Below are 21,168 nucleotides of genomic sequence, written 5' to 3' on the forward strand. Positions count from 1 at the left end.
AAAGGTGTTCACTGGGCTTGAGGTCAGGGCTCTGTTCAGGCCACTGGAGTTCCTCCACACTAAACCCGTCAAACCATGTCTTTATGGAGCTTGGTTTGTGCACAGCGACACAGTCATGCTGGAACAGGAAAGGACCGTATCCAAACTGTTGCTATTAGGTGTGAACATGTGTGATTATATGTCTGTATTTCCGGCCCTGTGATGGACCAGTGGCCTGTCCAGGGTGTTTCCTGCCTTCTGCCCAGCAGCCCCACGTGACCCAGGAGGATAAGCGGCTTAGATAACGTGTGTGTGGAACTAGGAGCCTGAAAAATATGAAGGACCAGATTTGCCAAAATGAAAAATAAATAAAATATAAAATAATTGACCTAGTAAATTAATATATGAAGTAGAATTGCAAAGAATAATGATGATTAATCTAAAAATAAATAAATATACATAACAATTAATATATATATTAATATATTAATAAATTAAAATCTTATATAATGTCTGCATTTATTTGTCTATTTAGTAAATTCCCCTTCTCACTAATTTTTGTATTTTATTTATTTGTTTCTTTATTAATATTTCTTTGTTTTTTCTATTTATTTTATTAATTTATTTTCATAACTATTAATTTATATATTTTTTTTATTTCTCTATTTCCTTGTCCTTATGCTAATAAAGGGGCTGTCAGTCAATGATGTCACAGCGTTTTAATATTCCTATTGGATGATCGATATCAGATTCTGTAGATCGATTGTACATGTCTTTTTCTGCAAATTTCAGATCACTCAGACATTCGGACGCCCGTTTCACACACTGCCTGTGGAAGCCATCGAGAGTTATTTATCAACAGGTTTGTTTGTCCGTGCAGTTCTTTATGGAGTGAAAGAACAGTTTAATCAGCTCTTCTCCTCCTGGGCTTGATTGCTAAGCCTGAACGTGAAAAACACGCCCCCTCATTATCATATGAACAAGGAAAAACAGAAATAAATAAACGAATGAATGAAAAAAAAAATTAATTAATTGATAAAAAATAAATAAATGAATACACGAATCAAAAAATAAAGCGAACAATTGTTAAAAATATAGATATGAAAAAATATAAAAATGGCATTAATAAAACAAAAAATATAATACAGAAATAAATGAACTGAGGAATATATAACAGCAGAAAAAGGAAATATGTGTATAATTACAATCACAATAAGCAATATATACTTTATTTATTTATTTTTATTTATTGATTAATTTACTGAGCCATTTATTTTTTAATTTTATTTATTTTTCAATTTGGCAAATCTGGTCCTCCATAGAAAAACAGCCCCAGATCATTATCCACCACACTTTACTGTTGCATTACTATGGATTCCAAAAGGTAGGTATGCATTCCTGGCATCCATCAAATCCATTCATCACTCCAGAGATCACGTTTCTACTGATCCAGAGTCCAGAGACGGTGCGCTTTATACCACTCCTGCCGACACTTGGCATTGTGCATGGGGATCTTAGGTTCGTGTGCAGCTGCTCAGCCATAGAAACCCACTTCATAAAGCTCCCAGTGCACAACTCTTGTGCTGATGTTGCTTCCAGAGGCAGTTTGTAACTCTGTAGTGATTGATGCAACAGAGGGTAGGCGATTTTACGCAATATGCGCTTCAGCACTCGGCGGTCCTGCTCTCAAGTTTGCGTGGTCTACCGCTCTGAGGCTAAGCTGTTGTTGCTCTTAGATGCTTCCATTTCACAATAACAGCACTTACAGTTGTCTGAGGCAGATCTAGCAGAAGTTACACAAACTGAAATGTCAAAGGTGGTTTCTTATGACAGTGCCAAATGTAAAGTCACTGAGCTCTTCAGTAGGACCCATCCTACTGTCAGTGTTTGTCTATGGAGACTGCATAGCTATGTGCTTGATTTTATAGCAATGGGTGTGGCTGAAACACCTGAACTCAACAATTAAGAGGGGTGTCCACCTTGGCCACATACTGTAAGTGCATTTGGGAATAAACATTTCTGTGATAATTGCCTTAACACCCTGTGAAACAGCTGAATCGCCAGTTAATTCACTACTTCTGGCACAAGGGGTCAAATGTACACCCCACCGCAACCTAAACTACTCAGCTTAAATGGGCATTCCAGACCTCAACATGCATTTAATGTCATTTGTAGTGTTTTGCAGTACTCTGCAGTGCAGAACTGCATCCCTCAGGCATTTTACAGAATTCACGATTTTGTATCCTTTTTGTTTTCGTTCATCAGTGACTGCATGTATGTCATACAACCATCGGGCAATTCCATTGGAAACCTTAACTTCTGTCATTCATTGTACTGGTGAAGACCAGTAATAATTTTAGTTTAATTTGACAGCGACATTTCCATCACAAACTCCCTCCAATGCTACCACAAACCCATGGTTGGGAATCCCTGTGTTAAAGTGTCAATAACGCTGTAAAATCTGGAGCTGTTTTTAACAACATAAATGAGCAAAACCATCTTCCCCACTAACAAAACTGAACATTTCACTGTAACGTTTGTGTTGTGGCACCAAAATTCAGTGGCAGTCAGTGTGTTGTAGTAATAAGATACAATACACCGATCAGCCATAACATCATGACCACCTCCTTGTTTCTACGCTCATTGTCCATTTTATCGGCTCCACTTACTATATAGGTGCACTTTGTAGTTCTACAGTTACAGACTGTAGTCCATCTGTTTCTCTGCATACTTTGTTAGCCCCCTTTTACCCTGTTCTTCAGTGGTCAGGACCCCCATGGACCCTCACAGAGCAGGTACTATTTGGGTGGTGGATCATTCTCAGCACTGCAGTAACACTGACGTGGTGGTGGTGTGTTAGTGTGTGTTGTGCTGGTCTGAGTGGATCAGACACAGCAGTGCTGCTGGATTTTTTAAACACCTCAGTGTCACTGCTGGACTGAGAATAGTCCACCAACCAAAAATATCCAGCCAACAGTGTCCTGTGGGCAGCGTCCTGTGACCACTGATGAAGGACTAGAGGATGACCAACACAAACTGGGCAGCAGCAGATGAGCTATCGTCTCTGACTTTACATCTACAAGGTGGACTGACAAGGTAGGAGTGTCTAATAGAGTGGACAGTGAGTGGACACAGTGTTTAAAAACTCCAGCAGCACTGCTGTCTGATCCACTTGTACCAGCACAACACACACTAACACACCACCACGTCAGTGTTACTGCAGTGCTGAGAATGATCCGCCACTCAAATAGTACCTGCTCTGTGAGGGTCCATGTGGGTCCTGACCACTGAAGAACAGGGTAAAAGGGGGCTAACAAAGTCTGCAGAGAAACAGATGGACTACAGTCTGTAACTGTAGAACTACAAAGTGCACCTATATAGTAAGTGGAGCCAATAAAATGGACAGTGAGTGTAGAAACAAGGAGGTGGTCATAATGTTATACCTGATTGGTGTAAATTGTTATAACTGACTTCAAAAGACTTCATCTGACAACAGTGTGAAAAGTTGTGGGGGAAAAAAAAATTTCTACAGATATAACTTCTACTGCAAATTGCTACTAAAATCGATTTAAATAAATTATTCAGGTTTGTTTTTATTCAACAATAACTAGTCAGCGATTATTTTACACTTATAAGTGGAGTTGAGGGTGGGGCCTCGTAAATGAAATGCATTTATATGCCGCTTTTGTGCTCTCGTGTGTGAACAGTGCAAGATTTTCAAAGCATCAGTCAGTAAATGTCAAACCAGCTCACTAACAATCTCTACATGTTAAACAGTGCTGCTAAAAAGGAGAGAGGAACTGGTGTTAGCATTAGCTTAGCTAGCATGATAACCGCTCTGCTCACCACAGAACATGGATGATTCTGGCTAACTAAAGCACAGACAAGCTTAGATGATGATTAAAATCGGAGGGATTGAAAACCTGTTCCATGGCGTGTGGCACTGTTTGGGTCTGTAGCCTGATCTTCAACCTGCTTGCCAAGCTAATGTTAAGTTAGCTGATCAGGCTACAGACCCAAACAGTGCCACACACCACAGTACAGGTTTGGTTCGGACTGACTTCTGCTCTGCTGAAACAAGTGCAGATGAGAAAACCTGACGCCTGAGAGAGCAAACATTGAGTGACCAACAGAAAATTGAACCTGCTCTGTGGTGTTTGGGACTGTAGCATTTTGGCTAAGCTGACGATAGCTTAGTTACAAGCCAAACATGCCACGCACCACAGCACAGGCCGTTTAGTCCTGGAATAGAAATCTGACACGTCATAATTCTGAATTACTGTTATCATTTTTAAGAACTGTGGTTTATCTCATCACAGATATACTGCCTAGTGGAATAAGTGGAAAAGTGAGTTTGCTGTGGTGCTCAAAACACTGCATACAAGTGAGACATGTTATTATAAAGAAGCCACACAAAGTACACAAGAAAGAGTTACCTAACTTTATTAATATCATTATTTTAAAACTAATGTAAATCCCACGGAGTATCATCCCGGGACCTTTTAAGTCTATGAATGCATGGATACCTGCCATTAAGTACTGCATTCCAACACTCCATTCAAAATTATTACAGTTTTTTCTTGTTTTCTTTTTCTCCAAAATTCAGCAAACAGAGAGGAAATACATGGCCTCAGCGCACTTTCATTCTCAAAGCACTCCTGTCTTTTGTCTCTCATGTGCAAGTATATGCAAGTTAGCTAGTTGAGAATAATATTAGTGTTAGGCTTTCACAGCAGCAAAAAGAAAAAAAAAAGAACCAAACAAAAAGAACTAAATTAAAACAACAGTTTGCTGCACAGCTAAAGAGAGAGAGAGAGAGAGACAAATGCACTCCTAAGAGTGAGTGTGCATGTTAATGACCATATTTGAACAGAGTAATCAGCCTGCAACAGTCACTTGGTGCAGAGAGACAAACGAGGGGGAGAGAAAAACAAAAACGGAAGAAACTATGATGAAAACAATACTCCAGGCATCCAACAGCTGTGTTTGTGACTGAGATCCCCACTGAGCCGAATGTGACAGAGTTCCAACAGTGTCCTCACCAAGCGTCACTTTTTCGTGACACTAAGAAAAGCGAACAATACAGAGAGGAGACGTTCTCCTCCTCCTTTTAAAATACATTAGGTGAAGTGAAGTCGAATCGAGGTGCGCGGAGGGATCGGCCAGGACACAAACACGTGCTCATCCTGGAAGGTGGGTTTTCCGTGAGAAAAGGAACGCTGTGGGAGGTTGAACACTGATACAGCAGCTGATCTCGTAAGCATGATCTTATTTCCTAATTAAGGAATGTCTTGATTCACTTATCTATCAGATCACACTAAAACATAAAACTAACCAAATATACTGATCAATAAAATGAGTCCTGCAATGTTTTTATAATGGAGGTTGACATTCTATTCCAGTAAAGCAAGGCATTAGGTATATAAAAATGCTTCTTTACTAGAGCAGCTATTCTTGCCTGCAAGTCCTTTGGGCCTGCCAGGCCCGTATCATTTATATGTGCAAAGAAATGCATTGCAAGGATCCATGCAAGACAAAAAAATAATAATATATACTATGACACTTGTGAAAACAATTAAAAGCTACATAAAAGCTTTATAAATACAATAAAATTCAAAACCTTTAATGAGGATGTAATTTCTAGCTGTATCGGTTCTATATGATAGCTGGCACACTACGCTCTTTTTTTTTTTCTATTTTTTTTTCTCCTTTTTTCAGTATTGGATCTGCGCAGGTAATTCATGCCATCTTTGGTTGAATGTGTTACTGAAGAAAAAAAATAAAACAAACGAACAAACAAACAAACAAAAAGATAAAATAAATGTCGCTAGAAAAACAGCATCAACTTTCGGAGGATAACTGGGCCTCTATGTCCACTCTGCAGATGGGGCACTTTTTGTTAGTGAGGAGCCACTGATCCACACACAGCTGATGGAAGAGGTGCATACAAGGAAGGCGTCTGCAAAACAAGAAGGAGCGACTGTTAGAAAATGAGGATAATGTGGGGGCCATTTCACAACACAGGATTTCTCACTTCTGTATAATTTAAATAAGGTCTAATTAAAGCCTTCTCGTTCGGCGTGAAACGTGTCGTTCTTTAGAAACTTAGAGTCAGGATTGCTCACAGTGATGGTGATAGGAACCAGACGTCTGAAGAGTTTTGTGTTATTACATAAACGTTATTACATAAAATGGTTATGAATAGTTTATAAATGGTTTATGACTGTTTTGAGATGGTTTGGACTAAAATACAACAGATCTGTCTTATATGCTATGTAAATATGCAAACAGATATACTTCTATTGCTACTTTATATTTCACTATTTCTTCTAACTTATGGCTATTTCTGTTTTTTGCCTAATGCATGTAAGTTTATGTGCAATTATATGCTTTGCTACTGTAACAGTGTAATACTATGACCACTTTCATCCATCCGTCCATTTTTGAGGCGAAACAGTCCCCATAGACAATTTAATCTTTTCTAGATTTACCACTATTTTAACATTATTAACATTATACATAAAGACATTTAAACACATGTAGGTTCACTGATCGGGGATAACAAATTAAATACATATTTGCATTATAGACATGGCGATTCCTGGTTTCTATCACCACCACTGAAAAAAAAAGTTTCTATACAATTAACTCTTCACAACTAACTACTCTGAATGACTTTGTTTATCTCCGCTGCTGATTTATAAAGGAATTCTAAAGAACTGGTGCAATTCCCCTTTGAAGGAACAGACAGATCAAATTTACGCAATATTTCCCTTCCGCTAAATGTAGTCAACTGGTCAAGACAACCTGGTGACACTGACTTATTACCTGTTAGTTACATTAGCTTAATAGCTCCAGTGAAAAACTAGACACCAAACACGTCTTGGCTGATTAACTAAGAGGGAAAACGGGTTCAATTTGATTTTTCACCAAAGCCTTCGCTTTAAGTTAATTTACAAGACTGTCCAATAAGAGAATATGTAAGGGACGTTTTTCTTGGACAGTCCTCATTTTAGATACCCAGCTTATTGAAAAATCCAGCTAGGTGAAATTCCCCCTCACCCGCTCAGTAACGTCACAATTTGGGGGAAAAAAAAATACACTAGCACAAAACAGTGCGCAGTTTGCATGTTCCAGCAACAGGGGGCACAAGAGGTTCGAATGGAGGGAAAGGAAAGAGAGACATAAAATCCTCAGTTCAGAATTTAAAGGAGTACTGCAGCTTTTATTTTAATCTTCAATCTTCAACCTACTGCATTTGCGGCATACAGCCAGTTATTACAGACAATAACTTCCCTGTACTTAGGAAAAGAACAGAAAACCTGACTTAAAACATACTTACAATGCAAATCAATGGGCAGATGCTGAAGCAAATACCCACTGCCTTCTATTCTAATTGTGTTGTGAGTAAGTATGTATTCTATTTTTGTTCTATGTACAGAGAAACCAGGCAAAAATTACTGTCCATGGTAAAAAACTATGTTACAGTTGCAGCAGATGGAAATAAGCTTAAAAAAGACTGGAATATTCCTGTAACCACATGAACCTGAAAGGCCCAGGCCCAAAATAAAAAAGCACTAATTTAAATCTGCATCCAGAGTCACGCCGCGTGCCGTCCCTGTCAGCAACAGTAAAATCATTTGATCAGTTTCAGCGTTTGAAACCAAAGTATTCAGTGTGCTGCAGTGTTTTCTATCACTCTATAAAATATGCACAAAGCTTTCTTTCTTGTTAGACAAACAGAAATATTATCGGTAATCGATTATTATTGATTAATGACAAAACGCGTCTGATGTGTAGTTTAAATTACCTATTTGTGTATTTTTATGTTCAAGATTTTCATTAACAAATAAAAATCTCTAAATTTTCCAGTTTGTTAGATCACAATCTTTACATATTAAAATAAACACAACAGCTGAATCCAGAAATCTAACAAATGGGCAGACAGACCAGACGGTTAACTGACCAGTTAATCTGAAACAAACAGTGAAACAAATGGGTGGGTTGGTCAATCGTGATCTTTGCAGTGAAAGAGGCGTTCTTAACTCATCTGGCTCAGGAGCAGTTTGAACTGTACATGAGGACACAAGCACATGCTTAGAGGGTTTACCTGACGTCCTCTCCTTCCTCCAGTATAGACAGACAGATGGTGCATTTCTCCTCTGTGTCTTCCTCGGCCCCCTCCTCCTCGTCCTGCTTACCGTGCAGCTTTCTCTGTGTGTGTGCGAGAGCAGAGAGCAGACAGACCATTACACACACACACTGCACCCAAACCCTCATCATCTCACACAGAGAGACAGAAAACTAATACATCAGCACACGACAACAGATGGGGCCATTTTCTACTCGTAGAACACATCTGAGTTTATTTTTTAGTAGAATGTGCAATTTCTGTCACAGTCTGTATAAAAATCTCAAATGATATCTTAACAAGTGAAAGTTAAAATATCTAATATTTCTCAATATGACTTCTTGTAATAAATATTATTCCAAGATTAATCAATGTATTTCTAGACACTGTATTTGTTTTGAGCATGAAAGTGAAATTATATATAAGAAAGAAGGTCTTCCAATGAATAAGATCATTTCATTGCATATATTTACAAAGTAAATAATCATATATAATGATATAATACATTGTTACATTGATAATATTTTATAATATTATATATTATATTATAATAATATTTACAATACATTAATATTTTTAAACTTCCCAATTACAAATGCTAGACATATTGATAAGATTTACAATTATTTTACTGGCCAACATTAAAAAATATATATATATCATTCAAAGTACAGAGAGTACAGTGCAAAAGTCTTAAAAATGACGTTAACCTATTTATATGGGCAGTAAATATTCATTTCTTTAAAAAAAAAAAACACTATGTTCACTACTTCCTAAGCTCTCCTCAGGGATGCCCAGTATTTACAGTTACCATCCAATACCTAGTTTATTTTACAGTCCTTCATTAAATTAAATCAGGTGCTGATGATGGAATTTAACAAATCCACGTGATGGGTGGAGAACCAAACTTGCGTTCTTCTAGCTGTATTCCTCCTGACAACATATTAATAACTTCACTGAAAATGTGAAATCCTTCTTACAATCTACTGTATTTATGTTTATTTGTATTTATTCTAACATTTTATGGTGTTTTTTACTGGCAAAAACACATTTACTGCCAAGATAAATAGTTTTAAACAATTTCTGGATGACTTTTGCACAGTACTGTATAAAACAAATAACAGTCTCTAATATTTTACACATAAGTACACAAGTAATTTTCAAATAAACAATCTATATTGATTACAAAAAGCATAATTTATTATTTTTACATACAACTAGTCTTGTAGTCCTCTATACACGGCCTTAGTGGCCTTTATAAACTACTGTCTCCCCCACACCTAAAATCTACAATATAAATAAGTTGAGTTTTTCCATTTAAACTGATCACTGATTTCTCACCGAGTTTGAGGGTGGGTGCCTATCTTTCCCAATAGATGCCCATGCTTCGGGGGATAACTGTTCGTCAATGTCTCTCTCCACCACCTTCTGTATTGGGCGGCAGGGTTTGGGGTTACTGTTATTCAGGTATGTGTAATGCATTTTGTAATCTATATGGAACCTTTTTTTATCCTACTATAAATCAGTGACACTTCAGTTCTCTAATTCTGCAACTGTAAACTCCTGTGGAGTCTGTGCAGCGCTCTACAAGCTGCACCCTCCTGCTGCTGCTGGAGAGGGAGCTCCTGTGCATGTCCTCCTCAGACGGAGTCTTTCTGCACACATGCAGCTTTTGTTATCAAGGCTAAAACGCATATGACACACTCCTCGTCATCTTACAAGCTCTCACCTTCTTGTACTTGTGCGGGTAAGTGCACCTCTCTATGGTTCCCTGAGAGGCTCCTCGATTCACAGTCCCCAGCCGCTCCTCTAAATGCAGCAGATCCTGTAAAGCAAAATAGATATAAATACATAAATGTGTCAATAGCCACTCTCCTACACACATTTTTTAAGCCAGTGTATTTCTTAATCTTAGACTCAACCATTAGAAGTCTAGAGCTGTTATCATTTTGCTATGTTTAATTTAATGCAAAGTCATTAACAAGTTAACATGAAAAATTAGCAACGACACAAGTCATTTTTTCTTAGTTTGACCCTTCGAACCATTTGCAGTATTGCAGGTTGAAACCCATCCGCAGCGTGCTGCATGTTGCTATGATAGAATCTGTGATTGTAGCCCTTGTGTTCAAACACAGCTTTTAAAGCGATACTTTCAGCACGTTTGGTAGACTATGCTGGACAGTGCTTGCAGGAGACCTACAGATAAATCAACAAGTAGCAGACTAACAAAAGCAAAAGCGAAGTCGAAAGCTACAGTTCCCCTCGTGATTTTTATGTTCAGGTTCAGGTCCTGTGTTCACATTATGAAATAAATGTTACTGAATTATTATGGGCTTATTCTGTCCACTCGTGTAGCTAAGCACTGCATTTTAAATTGAAAAAAAAATCTTTTAAGGTCAACTCTGAGCAAATAAGGCAAACATGACTAATTGTGACTGATTACAAAAAAATAATAAGATTAGTTGCAATTAATTATTTGCAACTCTTTGCCAGCCCTAAATTACATATTTGGTTATATAAGGAATTTAATTTACATTCCATTTATATTCCATTCCAAGTTTGCACTCAACACATAGCGAGAACAATGGTGGAAAGAATAACTTTCCACCAAATTCAAGTCATAACAGTATCTCTCCTACGTTTAATAACAAATACACAATTTTGATAGTTTCTCTCCTTGTCTCGATGAGCTTTGTGTGAGAAATAATTCATTTTAATATTATAACACAGTAACTTCAGAAAGTTAATATTACACTTTTCCATTTCTGTTTTTGAAATTTCGCTGGTCAGAAGGATTCCCTAAATGGCTTAAGGCTCTTTAACTGTAAATCCTACCTCATAGGTTCGGCCAAATCCAGTCATTCTGGACGAGATGTAGCGAATGTGCGGATAGGTGACCTCAGACATGCCAGTGTGCTGAGTGAGAGAGAGAAAAAAACAACAAACCATTCTAACATCTCTTTGCTATTCCTTATCAAAACAATTTGCTGTGTATGGTGGATCCTGAAGAAGAAACAAATATAGTTTCATGATTATTTACAGAGAAAGCGAACCATTTTATATCAGGTATGTCAAACTTAATATTCACTTCTGAAATGGCTGTTGAGCTCGGGTTATTAATGGCAATACATAATTCATGAGGCCTAATAATCCACCCTTGAAATAACAGATGTTGTAAATAGAAGGGGGGTCGGGCCCACCGTCATTAATCTGTGCAATACCTGAACCCACACCAGCCCTTCATTACTTATGCTAATATATGCTAATGTACATAACGATGGCTGGGAGTGAGCACTGGAGGAGATGGTACTCACCATCAGCTGGATGGGGAAGTGGTGCAGTCTGGGTGGGGGGTGGTAGTGGGGCAGATGGGGGAGCAGATGCCCTGAAGGGTAAGGAGCTACAGTCACGCCAGCCTCTATGCCCAGCTCCCTGAAACACAGCCACAACAGCAACATTAGACGCCAACAAACCAGAGCTGTTCCGATAATCATATTAATATTCATTTATTCATGATATGAGGATAAAAATACTGCTCATATCGGATGAATGAACAGATTCTAATGGTCTTCACTGTTCTATTAATACAGTGTTCTATCAAAAGAGGCAACCATGAGAACAAGACGAAATGTCCCTGTGCAGCACTCAAAGGAGAACTACACCAAATTTTCTGTATAATTCAATAGGTGAAACATAAACAAGTCATTCAGAATAACTGATGTGAAAATGCATTTCAGAGAAACTCACAGGCTCTGATATCTTCACAGTACTGGTGATAGGAACCAGGGATTGCAATACAACGCAAATATAGCTATTTTATTCTTCCAAAACTACCAGTGAACCTACACGTCGTCCAAGTTGTTATATGTAATGTTGATAATGGTGAAAGCACAGTAAATCTAAAACACTTAAGGTTTCTCTGGGGATTATTTTACCTTACAATGGCTTGCATGTACTTCTCTGCCATGAATGCTTAAAAAATACATTTTAGGCAAACCCTCATTGTTCAACTGTGACAAAAGGCATCTCAGGCATCAGGCAGCATTTTCTTAACCATTTTATATAATAAATTTCTGCGAGGAGGATTTCAGAGGCATTAAACTCTTCAGGCATCCATCAACAACACTGAACAATTCTGGCTCTGCAGGTTTCTCTAAAACATCCATTTCACATCAAACCACTCTAAATTAAATTACGTAGTTCACACCTTAACCATTTATTAGGCAGAAACTTTGAAAGAAATCTGCAGAATTCCCCTTTAATTTCAATTTAAATGTGTCTTCTCGTTCGTGGTAACTATGCATTTAGCAGCCCCTGGCAGTTGCTTTGACCTAAACAATTAAAGGAAATGAAATACTGGCACCTTTTTTAGATCTATAACATCATATTGTGCAAAAACTACAATACATACCATTCTGTGAATTTTTATACTGTTCTTTATGCCTCTAGCAACAACATGTGAAGCCCATTTGTGTGTTAAACAGGGGCACAAAACTGCAGCAGAACAAAGCCAAAAATAAAAATGCTTTGCTCACAGTATTACCATATTTAGTTCCTGAGGAACATAATTTTATTACGGTCAGCAAAACTGCTAATTAAACAGTTTTGCTCTAAGCACTAGAACAGGCCTGGAGTGGGATATTAATGCAGCTACTGCTCTGTTGAAGTTGTGCGTACCACGTGGTCCTCTGGTCAGTCTGGCGAGGGTGGGAGGACATGGTCTGGGGGACGTGGATGTGATGTCCGTGGCCGTAGTTGGGGTGCATTCTGTGAGGGTGAGGGGGAGGTCTCTCGTGTGCTCGACTGTAGGTAAAACAGCAGTAGAAACAGAGTCAGACAGCAAAGAAAAACATGACTGCTTTTAAAGGGGTCATATCTTTTTTGAGTTTGATGTACTATATAAATGCTCCAAAACACACTGTTCACTTACCAAGATATACAGTACACATAAGGAAAACATACTACTCATAGGAAGCTGGTCAAAAAGCCTGTTTTGAATTCATCATGGTTGTGATGTCACTGACATTTACACAACAGCCGTACCCATTCACACTGAAGCAATAAGGAATGTTGTCACTGCAGACAGTTTGGACTTAAAGCGGAGGACGTGATGAAAAAGAGCATTTCAAAGGATCCAGGAATCCAAAAGGCATGATTAGAATGGTAAGCAGTGGTCATTTTTACCAACATACCTGAGGACTTGACCGTCTGTCCTATATATTTCAGCTCTTTTGTATGTTTAAAGCTGCTTTTTGGACAAGGTACAACACACAGCAGCCAATCAGAACTGAAGTCTCTTACATACCAGTCTCAAAGGTACATCTGCAGTCTGTTTAATTCTGAAAAGTGATTTATGGCTAATTTTGTTACACAAACGTTATAAATAAACATATGAATACAAAAATCTACAATACAGTCCCTTTAACTTTTTCAGTGGCCATAATAAAGCAATGCCATAACTCACGTCGGGTGCTGCATCATCCTGCGTCTCTGGGCCTCCATCCTCTGCAGAATCTCGTGCTGGTGGAGCCTCTGCACGGGGTTGGGGCCCAGCACAGGCAAGTGGTGCGGCAGGGCCTGGTGCTCGGGGGCCAGGTGCTGCGTCAGGGGGGCGCTTGAGCCCGGGAGATGGTGAGGAGGGAGAGAGGGGGGAGGGGCCGGGGGTACGGTGTGGCCTGGGCCGTGAGAGGGCAGTGGGGTGTGGAAAGGGAGGACAGGGTGAGGGATGACGTAATCGCCCTGCGGAGGGGGCTGAGGAGGGGGAGGGGGATTGCCGTGTGAATGAGGACAGGAAGAGGAGGACTGGTGGTGCAAGGAGCGTGCTAGCGGACCATCTGCAAACATAGAGAGAGAGAGAGAGAGAGAGAGAGAGAGAGAGAGAGAGAGAGAGAGAGAGAGAGAGATTATAATGAGAGATTATTTTTTGCATATTTTAACAACCTTAAACATGAAGCCATGCTTTGGCCAAAACTATGATTTACATAATTTTCCCCTTAGCACGAATTTAATCAATCAACTAAGACATGTTGTTATCTGACGTTTGCTTCTTTAGTTTTGCAATGGACCTATGAGGCTAATGTACCTAACACACTGTGGAAAATTTCAGTTAACAGTTTGCCACTGTGAAAGCTGCATGCCTAAATCATTATACAATTGAGTTAAGTAATTTTAAGTAGTTGCTTATGTGCTTTCTGAAACTGTATGACACACTGTTATCAGTACAAATAGACTAAAGTAACTGAAAACAGTAGAAGCCAAGTTAAAGCCTGCAATTTGTTTACCGGTTAGCTACATTAGCCTTGTAGCTCCAGTACAAAACTAAAGAAGAAACCTGCAGACACCAAACATGTCTTACAAACTATATTTAAGGTAGAAAGTAAAAGTTTTGACTGAACAATCTTGCTGTATCTTAATTTCTTGTGAACTGAAACTGAAAATTTGGCCATACGGACTGCAGCCTGTCTGGGCACTACAAACCTCCATCAGCATCGCCCTGGCATGCGTGAATACTCAGGAGTGGAAATGATTTGTTGATTGCTGAGGGGCCAATGAGAGAGAGGGGAAAAGAGAGAGAAATGGGGGAGGGAGAGCAAGAGAAAGAGAGAAGGAAGGGGGGAAAAGGGGAATGATACAGGTGGGAAAGAGGGGAAGAGAGAGGAGAGAAAAGCTGAGAAAAAGAGAAGGGAAAAGGGGAATGATGGGTGGAGAGATGGTAAGAGAGAGAGACAAAGTCTGAAGGGGGGGATGCAGAAAGTAAAAGAGAGGGGGTAGGTGGAAAAGATAGAGAAAGAGGAAAGAGGGAATAAAGAGAAGGGGAAAAGGGGAAAAAGAGAAGGGGAACATAGAGAGAAAGGGAAAAGGGAGAAAGGCAGACAGAGACAAAGGGGAATTAGAGGGAGACAGGAGGAAAGAGGAGATGAGAAGATCGAAAGGCTGAGAAAGAACAAATGAGAGAGCAGAAAGGGGGAAATGGGGCAGGATGGGGGATAGGGAGAGAAAGGCTGGGAAAGAAGGGGTAGAAAGAGTAGGAGAGAGTGAGGGGGTAAAGGGGAAGACAGACAGAAAGGAATAGAAATGATGGAAGAAAGAGAGAAGAGAGGACAGAGAAAGAAAGGGGGGAGACAGAGAGGGAGAGAACAGGCAGGTGCACCAGTGCACAGCAATTACCCCTCTAAATACAGGCCCACCAGGGACGCTGCCACACTCATTCACATTCTACATGCCTCTGTTCTGAAGAGAAGCAGCAATTAAAGCCGACTGCTGGGCATACGCTACCTGCGGCACTTAACACATTAAACATCAGGTGCTTCGCCTAATTACCATCAGCACTGGAGTTTGGCTACAAATGCGCATTTCGTCGGTTTCATACGACCCCCACCAAAACAGAAGGGGATCACATGAAAGTAGGTTCACTGAACTGTATTACAGCCGTGACAGCATATTCAGTTTATTAACTCATCACTGCTCTCCAAGTGGACAGAAATACTGCAAAAAGTAATTAAAAGTTGTGAAACATGGACTATAAAATGTTTTCAATATCTTACAGCATCTACTGTTACATCACTAAAACACAACAACTATTAATATGAAAAGTGATTCCAAACTTTTAAAGGGTAACGTATAAAGATATTAATTGAATCATCATACATAACATCCAGTCATTCATGGTCAGAGGCTTTCTTACAAATGAACAAGTCAGAGATGGAACGCAGTGCTGTGCTTACAGGAGGGATGCATGTAGTGCCTGCAGGACGAGAGCTGAGGTTGAGGCTGGGGCACCATGGCTGGGCTGAAAGTGTCAGCGACGCTGGGCTGACTGGGCCCCGGTGCAGCCTGGGAAACGTAGGCAGGAGGGCGCGAGGTGGAGCCCGGACAGCAGGGGTCGAAGGCAGAGGTGCTGCTGAAACCAGTACTGCTGGAGCCGTTGCTGCGAACAGCACTGCTACTGAGATCAACGGGCAGGGTCTGCTGAAAGAGAGAGAGAGAGAGAGAGAGAGAGAGAGAGAGAGAGAGAGAGAGAGAGAGAGAGAGAGTAAGCATTTCGTTTATTGTCATGTTTGTGTGTGTGTGCCTATACATACATATACACCCATATATATATATATATATATACACATATACACCCATATATATATATATATATATGTGTGTGTGTGTGTGTGTGTGTGTGTATTTATATGTGTATTTTGGCCATTTATGTTGGTCCGTTCTTCATGAAATTTAGACACAACGTACAGGACAACAGGCATTTTCAAATTATGTAAAAAACTGAAAAACGACAAAAATGAAAATACGAGATTCAGCGATATATATTACACACACACACACACACACACACACACACACACACACACACAGTTGGAAATCTGCAAATGGTAACTTCACAGGTGATGGAAAAACACTCAGCTTGTAATGTAATAAGACATTATTATATTAACACATTAACCCCTTAACATCCCAGGCTTATAACATACAAAGGCTTATTATTCAGTAACTACAGGGACTTCAATGTAATTCAATTCAACGGTGGAGCTATTCTTAGATTACAGAAGTGTGTAATGGCCTGTTCAGGGGTTAAAGGCCACATTTTATGTTTTATTTTAACTTCAGCAAATAAGAGAGGGAGGGAGAGAGGGAGGGAGAGAGGGAAAGAAGGAGAGGAGGGCAGGAGGGAGAGAAGGACGGGGGAGACAAAGAGAGAGGGAGAGAGCGAGGAATAGAGTGGGAGAGGCAGAATGGGAGGGAGGAGGGAGAGGAAGAGAAGGAGGGAGGGAGACGGAGAGAGAGAGGAAGACAGCGAGGAACGGAGAGGGCGAGGACAGGATAGAGAGTAGGAGGGAGGGAGTGAGCCATGGGGGAACTGGAGGGAGAGAGGGAGAGAGCGAGGAACAGAGTAGGAGGGCAGGATGGAGAGGGAGAACAGGAGGTGAGGGAGATAGGCAGAATGGGAGGGAGGAGGGAGGGCAGGATGGAGAGTAGGAGGGAGGGAGTGAGCCATGGGGGAACTGGAGGGAGAGAGGGAGAGAGCGAGGAACAGAGTAGGAGGGCAGGATGGAGAGGGAGAACAGGAGGTGAGGGAGATAGGCAGAATGGGAGAGAGGAGGGAGGGCAGGATGGAGAGTAGGAGGGAGGGAGTGAGCGAGCGAGCGATGGGGGAACTGGAGGGAGAGAGGGAGAACGGCAGATAGGAAGGGAGAGAGGGAGAACAGGAGGGAGGGAGGAAGCCAAGGAGAACAGGAGGGAGGGAGAAAGGCAGGGAGAACAGGAGGGAGGGAGAGAGGCAGAACGGGAGAGAGAGCAGGACGGAGGGAGGGACAGTGGGAGAGCAAGAGGGAGAGCAGGAGGGAGGGAGAGAAAAAAAGAGACACAGAACAACATAAATATGAAAAATCAGCTCAGTTAATGAACCGTTAGTAGAAAAAAAATGATGTAAATTATCTGAGAGGTGACCAAGCACAGCTTTGACTTCTACCAAAAAGAGCCGGTAACCCCAGAAATGAATTGTCTACCAAAAAAAAAAACAAACAAAAGAGAGAGAAAGAGAGAGAGAGTGCACGTCAGATTTGAAAATGCTCTGTAAGGCTCCCCATATCTAATCTCATTTAACGCTTTGATGAATAAAACATGACCCAGTACACCTCATCCAAGAGCCTCCTGCCTGTGCATATCTGATCGCTAGCTAAAGGCTCTGACTGCTCACAGCCCACATCATCAAAAGCCACCAGAGTTCGCCTAATGCATTCAACATGGAAACGACATCCTTCACTCGCTAACGCTGATGACTCCTTTCTGAGCGCTTTGCCCCCAAACTCTCCTTGCATTATTGAACACAGTGTGTGTGGAAAGAGAAAACGCTGCGAAAAATCGTTGAAGGACAGCGACATAAACAAACCTCATTAGTCATGAACACTCCCCTTTGATTATAATATAATTCAGCAGCTCCAGCAATTAGCTCCATGTGAATTATTCAGAGCTCAGCTATGCTGCAAGGGTGGCTTCAAACAACAGCTATGATTATTTTTTGTTCCCCACCCCACCTTAAAAGAAAGAAAAAAAATCAAAAGGTGCTTTGTTTTTTTTTTCCCTTTTCATCATCCAAACATAAAGGGCATTTCAGAAAATCAAATGGAACCACGTCTTTATTCATTTCAAATGAGAACGCATGGTGCCTATTTCAAAAAGTACTGTAAACAGACAACAATACACTGCGCAGTCACCTCTCTATCATGACTTTCCCACAAAAATGCAGCCATTCATAACCAACCTGGGTTCAGATGTTTTATGAGAGTAAATAAAAATGAACAGAACGCCTACAACCAAACATCACATTGCGTAAGATCTCTGGTTGTTGAAATATGTTTATATTAAATACAGAACGGTTCAAGAGTTTGAAATCACTTGTCATGTTAATAATTGTTATTTCACTTAGTATTAACTTATACAGTGTAGGCAGAAACTATAAACCTTACACCGGTGAGTGTTTCAGATACTTATACTTTATTATTTATACTATTTATACTATTATTCATACTTTATCTTGACACAAAAAGTAATTAAATGATAAGCAATTATCAACGTATAGCCTTGCCTTGAAATTTGATCACCCCTATTCAAATACGAAGCAATCTGGATATTAATTTCATTATAAACATCCTCCTCAATTATTATGTAGTCAACTACAGCCAAGTTCATTCTGTGCAAGAATCAAAGATTACCTTATTATTAATCTAAGATTATTAAAGGGTCAGCATCACAGAAAAGTGAATTGCCCTTGAATATTTAAATATGAGAGTCTGATATAGTGAACACAGATACATTTTAAAAATCTTCTATTCACTCTAGTTCCCAAGTGTCAAACACAGATCAGGCCCTCGACACAATTCTCCCCAGCCCGCAGAAGTATTTTCACTTTCTATCAATATTAGCCTGTTTCACAATGCGCTGCACTACAGCCCCCAGCATGCACTGCAATGTTATGTGCACTCCGACTCTCCTACCCCAACGACAGTCTACAGGACATCAGTTACACCTCAATTCTACACAATTGGGCACAATTCCACACCAGTCCTATCACCAAAATGCATTTCAGCTGCAGTTCAACCAATATAAACCCCTAACATCAGCTCAACAGCTCAGAAATTGAGCCTAAGAATTAATAAACTTGCAGCAAAGAAAGGATGCCAGTTGTCTAGTTCAAGCAGATAGGTAGGTTTAAAAGACTGAGCTCATGGGGACATTTAAATATTTTAAGTATTCATGTAATATTTCAAGGTTTGCTACAAGTGCCTGCATTTACTGTTGACGCTTTTGCATATTTTGAATAAACTATGGCCAGTTCAAGTTACAGGTTTAATTAAAAAATGAAATAAAACCTTTTTTTTCCTCTGGCCCACAGATTTGTTGAGATTCTCTAATATGGCCCTTTTACTCGTTGAGTTCGACACCCCTGCTCTAGTTCATACACTGGAAATAAGCTGCAAAAGCAGTCCATTTTAAATTGTTTTTGTGATGTCACAAAAACCAATGCACTTACAAAGATATCTCCCTATTCAGCCTACGGCACTTTAGCCCTGTCTGTTCACGCTGAAGTTATAAACAATGTCCCAACACAGGCGTTTTCGAATGAGGCATAACACATTTCAGCCAATCAGAAAAAACAGATTGTGCTAAAGGCACTGAAACAAAAACAGTCTGTTTAATTATAAAAGATAAAGAAAGCTGAAACTTTCGATAAATTATGGCACTTTTGGTAAATAAAACCACACAAACTTAAGTGTATAAGAACATACGACAATACAATCTCCTGCAGAATCTGATTAATTATTTGAAACTAGATTGCAAACAGTGTGAGTATTTTTGAAACGAAATACTTTTGGACAGTTTGTAAGTAAGTAAATAGAGTGAGGGTGCTGGGGTACCTGGTCGTGGTACTGGCTGCTGCTGCTGACGGCCCCGCAGGGTGCAGGCACAGCGCTGGGCCGCTCCAGGGGACAGCTGGGCTCGGGGAAGGCCAGGGAGGAGGAGGTGGGGCCTGTGTGGTGGTGATGGTGGTGGAAGTGGTGCGAGTGGCTGTGGGAGTGCTGAGCAGCAGGCTGCTGCGGCCCGGGCTGCTGCGTCGGTCCAGCCTGCATGCACCCTGAGTGAGAGTGACCCAGGGAGAGGTGCCCTGAGGAGGGTCCACTGCAGGGCGAGTGCTGGGGGCAGCAGGATGGCAGCCTAGGCATCGCTACACCTCCACTCTCACTTGATGAACCTCTCCTACCATCTTCTGATACAAAAGACCAGACAGAACACTCATGAAAAAATCTATAATTACAACTTTCTCACAGAAACAATGAGTTCTGTCAATAGCTATTCAGTTTAACAGGTCTGGGCTACTAATTGAGAAATAATAAATAAAAACATACAATGTAGATTCAATGTTCCCCCTTACCTCCAATGTAGATTATCAGCCAAGACATGCTTAGTGTCTGAAGTTCTTAAGTTCACTGGCTCAGTGAACAAGTCACGTCAAGTTGTTGTGCTTTTTTTGGCCAAACAATCCCTTTAACAGGACTGAGCTAAAGGAATGGTAATTTCAAATTTACACAGTTTTAGAACTCATTTCAGACACAGTCAATTGGCCAAGGCATGTTTGGTGTTCAAATTTTCTCTCTTTAGTTGTAACCAAGGTGAAACGTGATAGTCACCTGAATTTTTTATGTAAATACATCCCCAAAAGTTTTCTCAACCAACTCAAACCGCTTCCACGTTGGCATTGTTGGGATGAATGTATTTTACAGCCGCACTCTCACACATGCATATGTGCCCTCAAACAGACCACTGTGCACTTGTAACCTTATTTATTCAGTATTATTCGGTATATCTATATATAAAAAATAAAGATGTTTAATATTTTATTAAACTGATTTTATAAAGCTAAGGGTCTTGCACATGCATCACAGCAATATGTGCACATGTATGTATAAGGAGTGAGAGGGGGTATGCAGTGGGAGGCTTAAAGGCAATAATCTACAAACAAAAATGTGAGAGCTGCTAATGTGTGCTCTGGCCTAAGA

At 40.2% G+C, this 21,168-nt stretch overlaps 1 protein-coding gene across 4 annotated transcripts in view; it reads right to left on the reverse strand.

The window, feature by feature from the left end:
* Positions 1 to 4,406: 4,406 nt before the first annotated feature.
* rnf111 (ring finger protein 111) overlaps positions 4,407 to 21,168 on the reverse strand; it is a 69,968-nt gene continuing 53,206 nt past the window's right edge. For 2 of the 4 annotated variants that reach the window (XM_036584398.1, XM_036584397.1), the window contains exons 6-15: positions 20,029 to 20,378; positions 15,835 to 16,078; positions 13,575 to 13,944; positions 12,788 to 12,913; positions 11,425 to 11,542; positions 10,946 to 11,026; positions 9,840 to 9,935; positions 9,452 to 9,538; positions 8,090 to 8,193; positions 4,407 to 5,938 (exon numbers count right to left, since the gene is read on the reverse strand). In XM_036584398.1, the coding sequence (XP_036440291.1) occupies positions 5,821 to 5,938; positions 8,090 to 8,193; positions 9,452 to 9,538; positions 9,840 to 9,935; positions 10,946 to 11,026; positions 11,425 to 11,542; positions 12,788 to 12,913; positions 13,575 to 13,944; positions 15,835 to 16,078; positions 20,029 to 20,378 (1,694 nt within the window). In that variant the 3' untranslated portion in view covers positions 4,407 to 5,820. The remainder of the gene's footprint in view (positions 5,939 to 8,089; positions 8,194 to 9,451; positions 9,539 to 9,839; positions 9,936 to 10,945; positions 11,027 to 11,424; positions 11,543 to 12,787; positions 12,914 to 13,574; positions 13,945 to 15,834; positions 16,079 to 20,028; positions 20,379 to 21,168) is intronic. The other 2 variants (XM_036584399.1, XM_036584400.1) reach the window with 2 other exon arrangements.

This window comes from Colossoma macropomum, unplaced genomic scaffold, assembly GCF_904425465.1.
Source record: "Colossoma macropomum unplaced genomic scaffold, Colossoma_macropomum, whole genome shotgun sequence".
NCBI lineage: Eukaryota > Metazoa > Chordata > Actinopteri > Characiformes > Serrasalmidae > Colossoma > Colossoma macropomum.